This window comes from Syngnathoides biaculeatus, chromosome 3, assembly GCF_019802595.1.
Source record: "Syngnathoides biaculeatus isolate LvHL_M chromosome 3, ASM1980259v1, whole genome shotgun sequence".
Classification (NCBI taxonomy): Eukaryota; Metazoa; Chordata; class Actinopteri; order Syngnathiformes; family Syngnathidae; genus Syngnathoides; species Syngnathoides biaculeatus.
Genome location: NC_084642.1, coordinates 9,387,612 through 9,406,935, shown reverse-complemented (window position 1 = coordinate 9,406,935; position 19,324 = coordinate 9,387,612). Strand labels below are relative to the sequence as shown.

The 19,324-nt window shown below is 41.5% G+C and overlaps 1 protein-coding gene across 2 annotated transcripts; it reads left to right on the top strand.

The window, feature by feature from the left end:
* Positions 1 to 1,420: 1,420 nt before the first annotated feature.
* Positions 1,421 to 15,214, top strand: kif7 (kinesin family member 7). Of its 2 annotated transcripts, none has more exons than XM_061814162.1 (20): positions 1,421 to 1,505; positions 2,566 to 2,956; positions 3,040 to 3,237; positions 4,916 to 5,315; positions 5,403 to 5,750; positions 5,861 to 6,053; positions 6,376 to 6,543; positions 7,646 to 7,798; positions 8,012 to 8,124; positions 8,268 to 8,389; positions 8,881 to 9,036; positions 9,132 to 9,337; positions 10,810 to 11,007; positions 11,097 to 11,222; positions 11,325 to 11,501; positions 11,577 to 11,792; positions 11,876 to 12,082; positions 13,008 to 13,206; positions 14,112 to 14,264; positions 14,338 to 15,214. In XM_061814162.1, exons 2-20 carry the CDS (start codon positions 2,626 to 2,628, stop codon positions 14,706 to 14,708), a joined length of 4,035 nt encoding a protein of 1,344 aa, XP_061670146.1. In that variant the 5' UTR covers positions 1,421 to 1,505; positions 2,566 to 2,625; the 3' UTR covers positions 14,709 to 15,214. The 2 variants fall into 2 exon arrangements, with proteins under 2 accessions (XP_061670146.1, XP_061670145.1); XM_061814161.1 differs by lacking the exon at positions 1,421 to 1,505 and adding an exon at positions 1,601 to 1,901.
* The last annotated feature ends 4,110 nt before the right edge of the window (positions 15,215 to 19,324 follow it).

Genomic DNA, 19,324 nt, shown 5'->3' with positions numbered 1-19,324 from the left:
CTGTACTAGGTGCTCAGCCCTGTTGTTTCGATTCCTGTCTTGTTTTTAATATTTATTTAATATATGAATGTTTTAAATAGATTTATTTATTTATTTGTTATATATATATATTTTGTTGTCATTTTTATTGTTTCCCCCCTGTTATAAATGCATTATTTCCTTGTATTCAAATCCCTTTAATCATATGAAGAACATTGAGTTACCTTGTGTATGAAATGTGCTATATAAATAAATTTCCTTTGCTTTGCTTTACTTAACCTGAAAAATATTAGTTGTCTGTGAAAAGTATGCTTTTATTTATAACCACAAACGAGCAAGCAAATATGGCAGTGGTGAAATCCCAGAAAAGGATCTCAGGGGAGAATTCTCTGAATTTGGTTATGTCGATGTGCTCCAGACTGTATTTATAAGTGCAATTATGTATGATGGAGAAAAATATTTGTGCCTCTGAAACTAGACATACCGTGAATCACTGCATAGACGCCAAATCATTAATCTCACTGTCCAAATAATTTTGGATCTAATTGCAGTGAGTACCATCACACTTTCAAAATGGACGAGTCATATTTATTCAACAATAATATTATCATAATATTAAATAGCCCTGTACAAACTAATATGATGGGTGGGGGTGGAGGGGTGCTATCCAACATAATACCTTTACATAACAATGATGAATGGTCACTTTTGACTTACCCGCATGAGATGAATTGCTTTGGCATTAGATATATTAATTTTATTTTCATGGTTCTTACATATTTGAATGTGTTGCGCCGCACATGTAGCTTACAGATATCTACATATATTTTGCCAAAGACAAAATTCAACAGTACATTATTTGTTATTCCGTCTTTTGATGCAAAGTGAACATTTCTGTTCGTTTCAAAACACAGAGCGACACCGCCCCCTTTTGTTCATACATAGTAATTGACTACACCCTTGTTGCCAAATTATTTTCCATCTCCTAATTGACAAAACTCTATTTTAGTTACTTGAACCTAAATTCAAGAACTTAATTACAATATACAAATATAAACTAAACTATAAAGTACATAAACAATCATTGTAATAATCAACCACAATAATTACATTTTACACCAGCCGTGAAATTGATACTTTCATTGTATAGTTGTAATGTTAATATAACACAACTCACCTTTTTATGTACTTATGGTTATATCGTCATTATATTTAAACTTTGAGCTGTTAAAAGATAATACTTCTTTCAAATAACGTTATTCTTTTGGAAAGCATGCCGCTTTCTTTCTAATGTTACCAAAACAATTCTGAACGTTGTTGAAGTTGGGGTGAATTTTAATTTTTTTTTAATCTGGAAGGGTATTTTTTTCCTGATGAAAAACACCAATTCCCCCCCCCCCAAAAAAAAAAAAAAAAAAAAAAACAATCTCAAAGTTTTCCGGCTCCTCCCAATGACTTCCCCACACTTCCATTTTCCCAAGGAAAAAAAAAAAAAGTGTTATCCTTTAACCATTGACACTAACCAAGTAAGTAATGTTAAATGGGTCATTCCGACATGTTTGCATGCTTATTTTAACGGTCTCCATTGTACTGCTGAGTGTCCAATAATAATAATAATGTTTTGCAACGTGAAGGAAACTCTCCCCTTTCGCTTGTTTTTGTTCCGAACGCTCGCTAACTAGCTTGCAACGCTAGCTTAGCTTTTTGGTAAACACGACGAGCGCGTCAACTACGAGGGGGAATCTCGCTTTCACTGAAGGGCCAAAATGCCGAGTTTTAATGCTCAAGCCAAGAAAAATAAGTTCATTTCTTTAACGGTGCATCGTCACCAAGATGCTGACTATAAGTGGTAATAGTTCGCCACGCACGGACTTCCAATGGAGTGCCTCGGGCGACGAATTTTTCACATTTTGCAAACAAGGGTGGGTTTAACTGTCTAAGGTGAACGATAATGTTGTAAGATTACCAATTGTAATATTTTCGTACAGCCGAGGTCTGAAGTGTTAAGTTTCATTTGAATACTTGGAAAATGCGATAGGACAACATCTTAGGTTTAAACAAAACTACAGTAGTGTATTTTCATTTATTTTTGGGTCATTACTTGCAATGTGTTCGGAAACCCACGGGACTCAGTGGAATTTATGTGTAATATTATTCCCCTTTTTAATGTTAACACTTACTGTATATCTATACGCCTCTATTTTTACCTCCAATTTTAAATATTCCTCACTTCATGCCTTTGTAAACAGGATGAAGAAGCTTCAGCCCCTTACTTGATTTTTTTTTAACCCATATCTGTGCTCAGTAGTCACACTTTTTTCAGAACATCCTGTTTGAGTACAATGTTGAGCGGCTCTAGATCCATTCTTACGTGTGGTTGTGATCTCATGATGTCGGAATATGAGCAGCTTGATAAAGAGGACGATTTAAATACCAGTTCCAGATCATCTAGAAAATGTAGATTGATAGTTAACATGAAATTCTTCAAAAACTACTGAATCAGATCAACATGTGCATTTACAAGTCACTTTTCAAGATGATGTATTTTTTTTTCTCACATCAACTTATTGTCCTTGCTACTTCCAGCCTGATGCTCAGCGACTGCCCCCAAGATGACCCGGTCCTAGCGCTGCCGTCATAGCAAACATGTCTCCCAAAGTCCCAAGCGGCCCAGGCAGAGGGGAATATTCCTCAGTTCAAGTTGCGGTCCGAGTGCGTCCGCTGCTGCCGAAAGAGCGTCTCCGCTGTCACGAGAGTTGCATCACCGTGGACCCCGAACTACAGCGGGTCACCCTGGGCCACGACAGACACTTCCTTTGCGACTTCCTCTTTGAGGAAACCTGCTGCCAAGATGAAGTTTATTCTACGTCAGTCCAGCCCCTTATCGATGCTTTCTTCCAAGGCTTCAATGCAACAGTCTTTGCTTATGGACAGACGGGCTCAGGGAAGACTTACACCATTGGAGAAGCTAACATATGTAAGTTGGTCACTTTACCTGCATGTTTCGCCACACTATTTAGTAATAAAATGTGCTTGATTTGCTTTGTCATGAATGTTTAGCATCATTTCGTGATGAGGAGCAAGGCATCATCCCCAGGGCTGTTGCGGATGTATTCAAGCTGCTGGATGAAAATGACCTCACAGACTTCTCGGTCCGAGTGTCCTATCTGGAGGTCTACAAAGAGGAATTCAAGGACTTATTGGAGGTAGAAACTGCAAGCAAGGACATTCACATCAGGGAAGATAAGGGCAACATTGGTATGTAAACTTCTGTTCTCGTTCTCTTCAAGCGTGTCATAAGGTACCGTAATTTCTCGAGAATAATGCGCAAATTTTTCCGAAAATATTTTCAAGAAGTTAATAGCGTGCCTTATATTTAGGTGCGGATGAAAAAAAAATATACAATCACATTGTATAGTTGTATGCTGGTACATAGTGTGTTAAAAAAAGGTATACATATACATTTTGATATGATATTCAATGTCTTATGTTACACTTTTATATTTATTACGGTAATGTGCACCCCTAACCTGAACTCTACGACCTCCTCGGGGAGCTTGCATTTAACGATCGTTAGAGTAACATGTTTGTTGCCACTGCACCAAAGATCAGAAACGACTGCCCGTGAGTTTGTTTTAACCTAAACTAAGAGAAAAAATGTCGACTACAACGGCTAGTTGTGCAGCCGCTTTTAAAAGAAATCTGTCATCATTCCGGCCAATGACGTGGCCAAACTGGAAGCAAAAGAATGTGAATGGAAATTACGTAGTACGATCATTTAAAAACAAAAAACGGGGTAGCGGACACAATTGAAATGCTGACTTTTTTAAAAGTGCCCATTATGCCAATTTGTACGTAGTTTGAGCTCTCGTTTTGATCGCGTCCTGACGCTATTATGAGCTGCTACAGATTGTAGCTGAACGGGGGCAAGAGGCTGCGCTGTTGACACGGTGGACCTTCCCCTCAAAGCGCTGACAATAATGAGGAATAAAGCGAACCAAGACTCCTGGGATTCAAAAAATGTTTCTTCACAAATGCCATGGATGGCACAGACGATGTCAGTCAGATGCTTCTTTTGAAGTCTTGGCCAAAGATGTGTAATGTAGTGGATAAACTGCCCTATGCACAAACGTTTTATATACAAATATTTCATGCAAAAATGTTTATGTTAAGCAGTGTTAAATAGTTAATTTATTTAAGACTGTAATATGTGTTAGCAACAGTATTAATAAGATATTATGCCATCGTTAAGCATATTTGAGTTGGTTGAGGGATTCTGTTCTGACAATTGCTGAGACCAGGACAAGCGTGTTCTGTGGCCTGTCCTGAGATTATATTACCGCTGCATCAGTACATGCACAAAGATTATTATTAGTATTAATGATTGTTGTACAGACGATTTTTTTTGAAAAATAATACAAGTACAAACAATAAAAGTACAACCCTAGCAAAATAGAAATACAGATAATTCCTAATGTTTTGAGCATATGGATAGCAGCAAATTGCTGGTGCGCATTGTACTTTGGTAGAAGGGTTTCCTGAGTTATTTATTTATACTTATTTAATTTTTTTTTAGGTCAACTTCGCGGGTGTGCATTATACTTCAGGAAGCATTATAACCCAACCTCAAATGGACATAAACATTAGAACTACACCCCACATACTTATCTCGCTATGTTAAATAATGCAAACACAATTTTGATCAAATTAATCAGGAAACTTGATTCCAAAAATATTCAATAGCTCCAGCTCCAAAATACTCAATGCGAGGAATTGTGATGCAAGTTGGGAATCATTAAAGCAGCATTTTTTTAAATCAATTTGCAATTGTATTATACATATGAATCTGTGTTGTGGGATGTGGGGGTGTTTTGCTGTAATATAAATATATAAATCTGTGTTGTGTGACTCGTATGTGTGTTCTTGTGTCATTTAGTCTTGTGTGGCATAAAGGAGTGCGTTGTCGAGGGTCTCGACGAGGTGCTGAGTTTACTGGAATCCGGCAATACAGCCAGACACACGGGCGCAACCCAAATGAATCCAAACTCCAGCCGCTCCCACACCATTTTCACCTTACACATGGACCAGCGACGTGGAGGTTTGAGACTCTACGGGAGTGCCACGGGCAGCGGACCCCAAATGTTGTCCTCCAAATTCCATTTTGTGGACTTGGCCGGCTCCGAGCGCATCTTGAGAACTGGCAACACTGGAGAGAGGCTGAAGGAGAGCATTCAGATTAACAGCGGCCTTCTTGCCCTCGGAAATGTTATCGGAGCCCTTGGGGACCCCAAAAGGAAAGGCTCTCACATACCATACAGAGATTCCAAAATCACAAGGTGCTTTTCTCTTAAGGTTTTATTATAAATACAGCATAACAAGTTCATCTATTTTTCCAGTGTTCACTGTTTCATTGTTTTACCCAGGATCCTAAAGGACTCATTAGGGGGAAATTCCAAAACCCTGATGATAGCCTGCATCAGCCCGTCATCCTCAGACTTTGACGAAAGTCTGAATACACTAAACTACGCCGCGAGGGCCCGCAATATTCAGAATCGGGCCACGGTCAACTGCAAGCGGGAGCTAGATCGAGTGGAAGGGCTGGAGCAACAGATCAAAGCTCTCCGCCGAGCGCTCGAAAACCGCCATCGATCAGAGACCCGCATCATTTCTCATGCTGACCCCAACAGGAGGCCGCGACTTGGCGAAGTAGAAATTAGTAGACTGCAAGTGCAGGGCGCCCACTATCGAACTTGCACGGACACTGCTTACAGGTTATCTGTGATTTCTAAACTAATATATAAATAATGTATGGTGTAATGTATCTTGTAGATCATCATATGCATTATGGGTTTCGTATCTATAATGCTTGTAAAAATAATAGATTGCTCCGCGAGCTGCAGAGTGAAGGAGTGCTGACTGCGGAGCAGAGTCTGAGAGTGAAGGAGTGGCTCGGTTCTGTGGAGGAGGAACGTAGTCGGCTGACGACCGCATCGGGGCCGGACAGCGGTATCGAGAACAGCTCTACAGAGGAAAGTGTCCCGTTGAGAAGGGAAAGGCCTTCCGTTAACAACCAGGTGTGTGTTTCTCAAACCAGCGCTATAAAAGATTGATTTGGCACCGTCCTGTGGTCTCTTGATGCCAAGAGACCGTGCTGAAGTCAATTGGAGAACTTCATTTAGACCGGGGGATCACGGTAGTGCCCTTGTGCACCAAGAGGGAACATGATGATAATGATATGCATTTGTTTCTGACCTCGCTAGATCAGTGATGATAATTATCGCAAGAATAAATTAACCTGATCAGGTTTTTCCACGTGAAAACACAGTTGTGTATTTGCCCAGGCTAAAGCGGAACTAACGGAATTAATGTCTGTATTATGCCATGATGTGAACCCAGGATTCAGATTCCCTGGAGGAGAGGTGGAGCTATGAACACGACAGCGTGAAAGACGGGGAGAAGGATGAGACTGTCATGAGGCTTCAAGCGCACGTCCTGCGTCTGGAGAGAGAGAATACAGACTTCCTCGCAGCCCTGGAGGACGCCATGGAGCAATACAAGCTGCAGGTCCGATAAAGCAAAGCTGTGTTCTATTTTTCCCCTTCAACCTCCCATTACTATATTGATGTGTGTACAGAAAAGCCTCGGTTCAAATCGATTTTCAAATAAAAATTTTGCAAATTTTTTTTTTTTTTCTTCCGTTTTTGAACGAAAATGGTACTCGAACGCCCCACACAAAAATTGCATGCGGCCAGACCAGCTGACCCACGACGCGCTTTTTTGTGAATTCCCACATCCCGGAAAAAACCCGGAAATAATATAAGGCGCGCGGCGCAAGCAGCTGACCCACCCACGACACATTTTGTTATTGTATATTCAAACGCCCCCTAAAAAACCCCGAAGATAACGTCGTGCGCGTCTCAAGCAGTTGACCCACCCACAACGCGATTTGTCATTGTCAATTCGAACACCCCCCCCAAAAAAAAAAAACGGGAAATGACATAACGCGCGCGGCGCAACCAGCGTAATTTTGTTATTCTGTATAATGCAGCCTCTGCACACAGACGTGTCCCGGTATTGACTGTTGTTTTTCTTTTTATCAAACCGTATTAACCCCCAATCATGGCTCCAAAGAAGGCAACTTGCTTTTTTGAAGTTATTCTGCACTTTTGTTAATAAAAAAAAGTTTACAAGGCTGGGGGCCGAGTTGCTACAGATACGGCAAAGCACTCCCAGCCTGGCGTACTCTACTACTAAAGCATATAGTTTAAGCAAAAAAATAAATACATTTCTTAAATTATTTTATTATATCAAGTATTTTAACTATACATGTATTTCTACTATGCAGTTTATCATCAGGAAAAGCTAAAAAAAAAATGCTTTAAAAACCCAAATTTTTTTAGGCTTGGAACGCATTATTTCTTTTTCCGTTCATTTTTAATGGGAAACATTGATTTGGTTTTTGAACGAATCACCTCTCTTCTGGAATAGATTGTGGTCGCGAACTGAGGCATCACTGTAAGTAGTTTCTCATACAAAACTCATCTTGTTTTGTTTTTAATTGACATTGTCACAACACGCGCTCAGTAATTTGGCCATCCCACATAGAAGCATAATAATTGTATGGTTTGCTGTTTTATGTCACAATTTTATGTGTTTTTGCTCTCAGAGTGATAAACTACAGGAGCAACAGGACCTGATTGCAGAATTGCAGCGTCTGCTAGTCAGTCCCGACATGCGCGGCTTGGGCCTTCATTTGTGCCAACGGCCACACACCGCCCCAATTAGCTCCATGCACCATGGCCAAAATGGAGCGTCACAGGTAACCAACCACTGCAGTTTTTCAGTGCATTTCTGAACACTAGAATAATGCTCATTAGGTCAAGTGGCCTTCAAAACGCAATATATCTTTTGAGTTTGTAGGGGAATTTTTTCTTTTTTTTTTTTTTTTTTTAATTATCTTTTGGATTATTTGCCATTGCAGATGTATCGAACTAGGTGTTCCGTACGTAAGCTTGCTTCTTTGCGTTTACAGAGTGACAATCGGGATGTTTCTTTCTGTGAGGAACAGGCGACCTTAAGTGGAGCAGAAACTCGTGGGATCAGTGAAGAGGGCACTCAGTGTAGCCAACCCAAAAGGAGACAAAGGTTTGTCTTGAAAATCACACTTTGCAGCGCACATAATTCAGATACGACGACAAGCAGTTCACACCCCGTTTATGTTACCGACTGTGTTCTCATGTTTAACATCTTGTCAGTGTCGGTGTCATATTGTACATATTTAATGACAGGCTGGTGAACCAAACCTGGACCAAAAAGGACATGCTCTTGGGTGGACGAGCACTCAGCGGTCGAGGGCTGACATCTCATCTACCTGAGCTAGACCAACATCCTACTTTAGCCAGAAAAGCGTGTAAGTTTAATCTGCTGTGTGACAAAAGGAATTCATATATTTTGGCTCTCATTTTTGCAAAGACTGACTTGAAACTTATTTGAAGCATTCGTAAGTCATAGACAACGTACAGAATGAAACACAGTTCAAGCAAGGTCTGTGGAAAACCCTACATTTCATTTTTTTTGCTGTGATGTCGTCGTCATCCGAGAAATGTTAAGACAATGTGATTGCTTTGATTTCAGCCATTTCTTGTATTTAAAATATTTGTGTCGCGACAGTCTGTGAAAATAGACGAGATTTTAAGTTTGCAGGTAAGGTTTGGTTCCATCACTATCATTCAAAATTTGACATTCTGTAATTAATTTGCAGTTTCAACTCCCAAGTTTCAATTATTTATTAAAAATAAAAGTAGTGCTAGTTCTTTCCATCAAAAGACTGATTTCTTTATCTTGCGTTTAAACTCAATGCACATTTAAGTAATCATTTTATTCTCTTCCGTTACCTCTCAGCCAACTTCAATGTGGCGGAAACATCTGTACGTGATGCGTTGAGGGGCCTCGAAGGTGTGTCAGAATCAGAACTTCTTCAGGCCCAGCAGAAGATAAGGGAGCTTTCAGTCACCATCCGGATGAAAGAAGAGCTCATTAAGGAACTGGTCAAAACGGGTACATGCCACATTCTGCAGAATTGTGTTCCCAAGTTCTATGGGCCATCTTTTTTTGAAATGTTTTGGGTTGACGTATTGTTTGTGATTCACCAGGTAAGGATGCGCAGTCCCTGAACAGGCAGTACAGTCACAAGATCACCGCTCTGGAAAGTGAAGCTGTGCAGGCGCGACAGGAGGTGCACGAAGCCCAAAGGCAACTTCAGGAGCTGGAGAGGCAGGACAGAGAGATCAGCGGGACAGACAAGACCAGAGCTCAGGAATGTCGACGAAAGATTGCGGCGGCTCAGAGCAAAGTTCAGGTTTGCTTGTCATACCTGTGTATTCTTTCATCTGTGAAACTAGATGGATATTATCTGTCGATATGATTTGATATCCACTCACCAGGCACCAGTTACTTCTGCACTTTATCTGAATCATGTTTATCTCGCCAAGTATGTCAAAAACACACAAAATTATCCAACTCCGAATGGATAATTTTGGCGCGAGTTTCGTAAATCTGAAAAAAATGCCTATGTCGCGTTTTGAAAACAAACTCTTCAATTTGTCTCCGGTAGTTTGAGCCTCTTTAGTACGACAACGGACAGACAATTGACAGAGAATACGTTTGAGACATAACGACATTGTAATAACAGTCATTGAGCAATAAAGGTTGCTAGGAATGTGGGAATGACGATTCCAACCAATGTTCCCTCTAATTTTTACGTATCTGAGCAAACACATGAAGGCCTTGAACACCCCCTTTGACCACAGTGAGTGAGCAACATCAGACGTATGCACTGTGGTCAATCAGTGTCATCCATCAAAGTTACATGACTCATTAAAAGGTTCAAATTACATTCCCATCAGAACATTTTTCAAAACAATTTTTTGTTTTTGCAAACTTACACTGAAAATGTCAACAAACAAAAAAATACATTACAATACAAATACATACCAAGCCAACTATTAACTACAAATTTGAAATGCCGCTTCCAACTTTTTCTTTTTTTTTTTTTTTTTTTTTTTAACCCACAATGATATCCCCGTCTGTTTTTCTTGGTGTAAAACTGAATTATTGTATGCAGAATAATGAATGAATGACGCTCCCAGTTTAGGGTTCATGTTATGTTGCCTCTTATATTTAAAATACAGAATTAGCTTTTTGGGCCATGTATCGTCTGTGGTTTCATCCTCAATCAGACTGTGCCAAGGTGGAATTTTAACATTATGCACTATCTCATCCTGTACTTTCTACTTTGGCTTCAGACCAGACCTCTTTTACTCAAAAAAGAGAAAATCTCATCCAATTTCACCACTTTTTCTTCTATTATTCACAGACCCCGGTGTTTGTAATTATAAGTGTACCCCTTTAAAATGGAGGGGGGCGGTGTCGGGTAAACTAGGAAGTAGAGTGTGTGGCTTGGTGTGGCCGAGCAGCAGCTGTTTGTGAGAGGCTGTCCTGTTTCAAAAAAAAAAAGACAGGCTGTAGTTCACTGCCCTGGATCTCTTTTCCTCAGCGCTGAAAGTGTGCGACAACTGCACAAATGCGCAGTTGCGCAGCTTAAAGGGAACATTGGATACCACCCCCCTTTTTTGTTTGTTTTTTTTGACAGTTGTGCAAAAGGATGCACAGTCCTTTAGCAGATTTAGACCAAATTCTGGATTATGATGTTTAGATTCATGTTTGGTCGATATGTGGTGAATTAAAAAAATCTGATTTATTTGGTTGGTCTATTTCAATTTACTATATTGTGGATAGTATTTAAATATATCTCAACTGCTTTTCTTGAAGGTTCTCAGTCAACGTCAGAGGGACACGGCCCATCTTGCTAATCTGCCGGCGCAAAGTGAGCGTCGGGTGCTTGAGCTGGAGCGCAGTGTTCACTCTATGAGGCAACAACAGGAACTCCTGCAGAAGCGACTGCGTCAAGAAAGTCAGCAGAAACGTCGGCTGGAGACTGAGATGCAGCGTAGAACTCACAGAGTCAAGGTCGGTTTGGGGTTTTGTTGTTTTTCTTAGATCATTGTGATATTTGACAACAATGAGCTATTCTGATCTTCGCACTTTCTCTATATTAGGAGCTTGAGATAAAAAATGAGCAGCAGCAAAAGATTCTCAAGATCAAGACTGAGGAGATTGCCGCCTTCCAGAGGCAGAGACGCAGTGGCAGCAACGGCTCTGTCGTCTCACTGGAGGAGCAACAGGTTTAGTCACAAATATATTACAGGAGCAGACTTAAACTCCTTGTTCTTGTGGTTTGAGCTAAACACCGACTGACAGCGCCATTCCTCCTCTTGCGAGAGCAGAAGATCGAGGAGCAGAAACGCTGGCTGGATGAGGAAATGGAGCGCGTACTGGATCAGAGACGAGGGCTTGAAGACTTGGAAGGAGAGCTCACTAAACGGGAGGAAATTCTGGCCAAGAAAGAAGCCCTGTTACTGGAGCGCAGTGGTCTTGAGACCAAGAGGCTCCGTTCCAGCCAGGTATTCAAATAGAAAACCAACAGAGTCAATATGGAAATGCTGATGGGTTTTCACCGGGTTCATCTGTTTCTGCAGGCCCTGAGTAAAGACCTGGTGACTCTAACGGGGCGCATCGAGACGCTTGAGCATGAGTTAAGCGAGAGGAACGGCCTCCTTCGCAGCAGCAGCGCTCAGGACTCCCAACAGATTCGACAAGAAATCTCCAACCTGCGGCAGGAAAAAGATTCCTTGCTGAAACAAAGAGTGGAGCTGGACGATAAGTTGCGCCAGGGAAACCTGCTCTCGCCGGAGGTCAGACTCCGCATCCTAAACATTTTAGCATACGTCCATCATATACGTGTGCGTCTGAGTCATCTTTTCTCCGTTTCATCCAGGAGGAGCGAACCCTCTTCCAGCTGGATGAGGCCATCGAAGCTCTGGATGCAGCCATTGAGTACAAGAACGAGGCCATTACTCAGAGGCAGAGGCAGCTCAGGGCGTCCGCCAGCATGCTGTCCCAATGGGAGATGAATCTCATGGCCAAACTCAGCTACTTATCTGCCTCCGAGACCAGAGCTCTGCTGTGCAAGTACTTCGACAAGGTTCGCCTAAGAATACTCACCGCACCGTTGAAACATTACAGTAATTTCCGGCCTATAAACCGCGACTTTTTTTCACACGCTTTCAACCCTGCGGTGTATGCGGTGATGCGGATAATTTGTACATTTTTTTCTAACGGCCGCAAAGGGGGCACGCGAGCGGAAAAAGTAAGAGTGAGAATGGTGGAATATATGTGCCCAGGAAGTGACTTTTACCGGTCCGGTGCGGCGGTCTGAGAGCTCCCCGTGCTGAAAAGTCTCCTTGTGATTAATGCGCATGCGTTACTAACAGGGGAGCTCTGGGTATGTAGCAGACGCTTACTGGGAAATCCCCCGGTCTCATAGTTCCCCTTCTACATAGAGGGAGCTAACATACGTTTTAACCTAACCTTAACCCATTTGTGGGCAGTGTCCCATTTTTGGGACATCATGATTTGCACGCATTATATCCTTCAGTATATCAAAATATTTAAGTGTTTTAATCTGAAGCTATAAATTGGTATCAGGAGAGAATAACTCATTGGTCAAAGTTAGCAGTTAGATTTTTGGGACGAGATTATAAATTAGTAAAGTTATCATATAACTTAACCATAAACGAAAGAGATGTGTTATTTCCTTGACTGTGGCCTGTTAGGAGACTTTTATCTCAATAAGGCAAAAAATTGCCACCCTGCCTATGAATGGGTTAAAACAAAAGTTGATAAAAAAGATATGCACATATCTGTACGTTCACTGTGTTCGTCCTTCTGAGACCTCCACAGCGAACATGAAAACACTGCAATTTCCTTCACAAATGTACTGGGTGAGTCTTGTAACCAAGTGCGCTCTCTAGGCCGGGAATTACGGTACATTTTGACTGCCCCTTGTTCTCATTTTGTACGTGTCAAGACTATCAATAATGATCGGATATTTGTCTTGTCTTCCCCAGGTGGTGTCTCTGCGCGAGGAGGAGCGTAAGCTACAGCTTGCGCTCGCCGAGCTGGAAATGCAGCTGGACGAGCAGCAGCGGCTGGTGCAGTGGCTGGAGAACGCGCTGGATCGCACGCAGCTCGACACCGACCGTCGGCTCACGCAGCAGCAGAAGGAACACGAGAGGAGCGTGCAGCTCTTGCTACAGCAGTGTCGAGGTGTGGTTCGCACATACTGTTTAGTGTTTGTTGAACTATTCAATTTCAACTTTTGCAAATTAAGCACATGGAAGAGCTGAAGTCACTGAAAGAATTATTTTACACAACCCCTTCATTTGATCTCACTCGGCCACCCAAGCATACAAAAGTGTACCCTAATTTCCGGCTTACAGAGCACACCGGATTATAAACTTCACCCAGTACATTTGTAAAGGAAATACAATTTGGTACCTACATAAGCCGCACCTGTGCCGCCAACGCCCACATTGGAACCCACATTGAAACACGATTTCTTTACAAAGACGGTACACAGAAGGAGTTTTCAAAGTTTTAATACCTTAGCTTAGCTTAACATAGCAACAACACAGTAGCATGAACAGGGCCGGTTTAAAAAAAAACAAGAAAAAACATTTCGGTAAAAAACAAAAACAGTCATAGCAGCTACACAGTAGCAACACGGTAGCACAGCACTAACAGAACCGGTTTAAAAAAAAAATACATGCCTAATTCGCTGAGACGCAGCAGAAACACTTTAGCGTGGCGCTAGTGCGGCGCTAACAGGGCCGGTTAAAAAAAAGCATACCGGTGAAAATCACTGAAACTCGGCAGTAACAGCAGCAACACGCGAGCACAGCACTAACGCAAGGGCAGCGCGAACAGGGCCGGTTTAAAAAAAAAAAAAACATCCCGGTAAAGGTCATTTCCTTGGCACATATATTCCACTGGTCTCATGCTTCCTGGCTGCTCGAGTGCCCCCTTGTGGCCATTAGAAAAAATCCACAAATTAGCCACATCACCGCATAAGCCGCAGGGTTGAAAGCGTGTGAAAAAAGTCGCGGCTTATAGGCCAGAAATGACGTTATTTTTCTTTTACGAGTTTCTAACCTATTTCTCTGTTCGTGCAGAACAAATGGACGAAGGCCTGGCCGGAAGGCAACGGCAGTTTGAGGGATGGATCCACGGCCTCAGCAAGGAGCTTAACCACTACAAGGCAGCAAATGTGGAACTAAATAACAAACTGAGGGAGTTTTGCGTTCAGCCAAAGGAGCAAATGAAAGGTCCGTTTTGTGTGTATTTTTCAGTCACGAGCTCCCCTTATCCTAATCGTTTTGTTGTTTTGTTATACTTCAGTGGTGCCATGTAATGGTAAACCAGTAGGTGTCAGCTGTACGGACAACTCCGGGGGAAGAGGGACACCCATGAGCGAAAAACCTCCCAAGTCGAGAGAGGAAATGCGAGAGCTGGTGAATGCCCCACTTCCATCCATATGGAGGCGCTCCTCCCTCCCCACCGAGGAGCCGGCCGTCACGGAGGAGCCGTGGCTCCCGACGGCCTCCGACGGGCCCGTCAACCGCGTAGTCCAAACCGGGCTCAGCTCGTCCAGCGTCCCGACGTCCCTGCCCGCTATGAAGACCCGGAGGGAGTCTCGCCGTAGCAGCCTCAACGTGGGACCGCTCACTTCAAACAATGCCTTCATAGACCTGAGGAAGAATTTTGCCTGAAAAACTGTTTTCTTTTTATGATTGTAGAGTAGTTTTGATATTGTTATCCAAGGTTTCCTAAAGAAATGTAATTTTGTACTTTTATACAGTATATTTTTATTTAATTGTTTAATGGACTGACATTTTTTATACAAAGCACTTTGACAATTGTATTTTATGTGTCATTGAGATGTATGAGGTTATCCATAAAGTTGAAAGGGTTAAAAATCAAAAGATGTATTTATTTCGCACTAATCCTTCGATTTTATTGTGTGTGTTTTTTTCCAGCCAAAGGGCTAACACTGTACTTGAGTAGAAGTACAGATACTTGTGTAAACATCAAAACTGGTGGTAGTAGAAGTAGTGATTCAAGTGCTGTACTTAAAAAGATTTCAATTACCGTTGGGCTTACCTTTCTATTTACATCCTTAGTATTATTTTATTTTACATTGTGTCGCAACGGGGTTTGTGTGTCCTTATTGTGGCAAAGACTCGTGCCAGCCTATCAAGGGTTTAATAGATTTTAATTCCTCAGTTGCAGCTGTTTTTTTTTTTTATAAATCATAGCTTTGAAGTGGTTTTTTTGTTTGCTTTTGACGAGTCTTTATTGTATTTGTGACTACGACTGCATCAGTGCGTGGGTGTGACTGACACTACATGAAAAATGGTCAATAGTGGCAGTACCCCGAGTTGAACAACAGAGTGCAGTGTAACGAAATATGTATGGTACAACAAGGTGCAAACCAATGAACCTTGGCCAAAAAAATGGAAACAACTGCATTTAGCTGTTTCTATGCTTGTAATATTTGCATTGAAGTGTGTGATATTTGTAGTTGCGGGTATAACGTGCCCTACATCTACAAAATTGAGTCATGTGACTTCTGTATGGCCCAATGCAACATTTTATGTTGAATTCATGGAGAGAACTGAAGAAAAATAACCACAACTTATCACGGTACTTATTTTTCTGATCGTACGTCAGGAATGATTGTGTATTAGTAGGTCAAAGGTGTAACGGTAATGGGGGGGCGGAGGGCGGGGGGCTACTAGTGCGCCCTAGTCATTCTAAGAGTGTGCTAGATTGTCTTACTACTCAGGAAAAATAGGTATTCGTACATGAATAACAAGAATATGGAAAAAATACTTGCACAGCTTTCCATATATTTTTTTTATATTCCAAAATTCGAAAGCAGTCCTTCTGGATGGTAACACGAGAGGGCAGCAAAGTGACTTTCGCTTTCCAGTCAGACCCGTTGAAACACTGAATACTGTAGTAGTCCACTTTTCTGGCCTTTTCTTTGAAAGTGTGCATATATTAAAATGAAAGAGCATTTTCAAACCTCTTCATCAACTGGTGATGTCTCCATCGACGTCACAACGGCGTTTTTTATTGCTTCAAGCGAGACCAAAATGTTCAGATAAAGTTGCAGTCATGAAAACTCTTCCAACCAATGTAAAAAAAAAAAAAAAAAAACATCTGATAGGCTTGTCCATCACTTCCCTCTGTGACGTCACTAGGATGAGTGGGAGGAGAGGGCGAGAGGAGGCGAGAGGCGGCATTGGGGGCTCCATCGTCGGGGAGACACTGCGCAGCCTCCGCACCCGGGAGTGAGGACGCGTTCTCGGCTATTTGGACACGTCCTCCTCGGCCTACCTCACCCGAGCCTGGAAGAGTCCACATGACGGATACAAAGAGTGGGGGCAATCAGGGGCGTGTGGTCCCACATATCGGTCCCATCACCTGTTCGTCACACCTGGAACCCGAATCATGCTCTGTATGTCCACGAGCACAGGTGGGGGATGTGTGGTGGGGGGGGGCTCCACGCGTGCGGAATATGGACCTCTTGTGCGTATATGCGTAAGTTACCTCTCCAGTGGTCTCGTTTGTGCGGCTGTCGTCGTTTCCATCACATGTTCCTCGCCATGGCGGGCAGAAGGGAAAAAACACTTCCATGCTTACCATTCCAAATATGTCCTGAACATACGCAATATATTTATTGCATTACTACAGTAATGTCTTGATAATTAATATCCTGATTTGTGTCCTTGTGATGCAAGCCCGGTTTCCCAAATTCACCAGTCAGGTATCGTTATTGTGGATTAATGCATAAATTTAGTGTGACTCATTACATTTTTAATTGAGTTAATTTTTTTTTAAAAACATGAATATGATCTTATGACAATAAAAACATGAAGTCGTGCAATTAATGCAACGTCTTGTACAGTTTTTCAGTGAAGTGAATGAAATGCTTTAAAGGCATTGAGGCGTGACTAAGTCAAATATATTTTGGTCAGAGTTAATAGATTAAGCGTGACATCAATGGGCTAATAGGATTAAAATGTTACTTCCCATTTTGCGGGCCTGCAGGTGCAACCAAAACAAGTGGCCATAACATAACAAAAACTATTTTTGACACCCAACAAGCTATATTATAAATCATTGCGGGTAACAAAATGCTTGGAGGAGGCCACATGTGACTATTTGAAAAACATTTGGAACAATTTTTTTCAACTAAATTGCAATGCAGATTGTGGGAGTTTCTCGCCTGTCAGATTTGCTTGTAATAACATTACCAACATGTAATAACATTGAGCTCAAATTCATACTGTTCCTGCGTTCTGTCCCCATGCAGGAAGGAGAACACACACACCAGCATCACACTCTTGTGTGCTGTTACGGCAAAGAACAGAGCCTGTTCCTGTCTTTGGTTATCTAGCTGTATGAGTGTCGATCATCCATCATAAAGCTAGATAACCGAAAGTAGGAATGACCTTCGAACCTTCGAGGGACAAAAAAAAGGCAGGAAAAAACCCCGCAAGAGGATCTTCTGGCTCTTCAGGTGGGTTTGTTTGCCTAAATGTGAAGATAGATGAAATCATTTCTAGGCACGATCACAACTTGCTTCCCCACTTGTGTCTCGTTCTTTGATGGAGCACTTTCACGTGGCTCCTCCTAAAGATTTCGAATCATTCATTTTGTCTTCTTCTTCTTCTCCTCTTATCCATTGGCTCATTTTCTGCCATCTGATTGTGTCCCATTCTCAAGGGTTTTTTTTTTTCTGAACTGGGAAATTTGTGCATTGTTTTCAATTAACTTTACATGAAGCCACGCAGAAAAACTATAAAGTGTTTACAAAATGATTTTATTTAAATTTGATCCAAGTTGGTTTCAAGTCCAACAATAAAGCACTTTTTTTTAAAAATGCAGATTTGTTTTAAATGAACATCATATAGTACACACTTAAATATATAAACAGATTAAGGAAAATACTCCCTGGAGTTATGCTTAGTGAACCCCCCCACCCCCCCCACCCCAACTATTAATTTTAGCAATTAGCAAAAGTGCTACTAACTGTACTCAAAACTGAAAAAGTGAAAGATGTCATTCAACAATAAATATATACTGTACATAAATGAAATGGCTGAATTAAAGACTAAAAGCTGTACAAGTGCATTTTCATCCGTTACAGTTTTCACTATTCATGAAGGCTGAAATTCTACTAAAGGCAAAAATAGCCACTAATTAAAATCCATGTTTGTAATGCAAATGTATCAAAGCCAATGATACATTTTCTTTATTACATGTTAAAAAATGTAGATCCTTCTCTTTCAAAGTAAGCAACAAATAACCGGCCAGCTGTGAGATAATAAATAAGAAATGTGATGAGAAAAAATATCCCTTTAGTGTTGTCTCTCTCACCCCCCCCCCGGGTATCTAAAATATGATTTTCTCCTGACCACAAATCCTAAATTTTTAATGCCTGCAGAGAGTAAAACAGGCTGTGACAAGAGAGCATTGACATCGTTTTCAACGTGACGCAAACAAAGAAAGGACGCAGACAAACGAAGGCCTCGTGGCCTTGGTGAGGCAACACAAACGTGACCGTCATCTCGTCTCTATTCACGGGAGCCATCTTGGGTCGACATCCTGCCCACATCCCAAAATGGTCGCGCGTTGGAATCCCAATGAAGGGCACAAGGCCTTACTAGGCGCTCTTCGCATCTTTAAGGCCGAGCGTTTGCACTGAGATCTCACGACGTGGAGAGTTCCTGATGAGCTCACGCGCGCCTTTGACCCTTTATGGAATAATGAATCATACTCGCCAAGCTAGAGTTGGGACACATATCCCGTTATGATGCAATTAGAACCCTCAGAAACGATAATACAGTACCTGTAATGATTATGGACAAATTAAAACCAAGTACAATTTAAGATATATATGTCAGGCAAAAAAAAAAAAAGGTTATCATAAATGTAATGCTAGTGATTCAAATGCTCGCATGTGGACGATAATGGTTCAAACGTTGAAAAAGGAAATCATTTCATCATCATCACGGAGTTCAAAACCTTAATTGATAATTGTGACGAGTTCACTTGGCTTCACAACACTTAAATCCAAAAACTCTGCAGGCTGGACAAATTGTACCCAAGGATGACTGGCCTCTCACAAAAAGTGCCCCAAAAAATAAATTGCTCTGCTTGGCCAAATTATGAATAACATTTTAATAAATCATAGTGTTCGACGACAACTTATTTTCAATAACGATAAATAACAACACTAATCTTGTGCCTTGAACCGTGATTTTGTTAATATTTTTGTTGTTTTCACCACATTTTGTCATCCATATACATTTCA

What these genes read in the sequence shown, in the direction of transcription:
- kif7 (XM_061814162.1), top strand. Translation starts at nt 2,626, where the DNA reads ATGTCTCCCAAAGTCCCAAGCGGCCCAGGCAGAGGGGAATATTCCTCA. An exon ending in GTAGAACTCACAGAGTCAAG is followed by an intron (nt 11,008 to 11,096) that starts GTCGGTTTGGGG and finishes TCTCTATATTAG; the next exon opens with GAGCTTGAGATAAAAAATGA. An exon ending in TCTCACTGGAGGAGCAACAG is followed by an intron (nt 11,223 to 11,324) that starts GTTTAGTCACAA and finishes TTGCGAGAGCAG; the next exon opens with AAGATCGAGGAGCAGAAACG.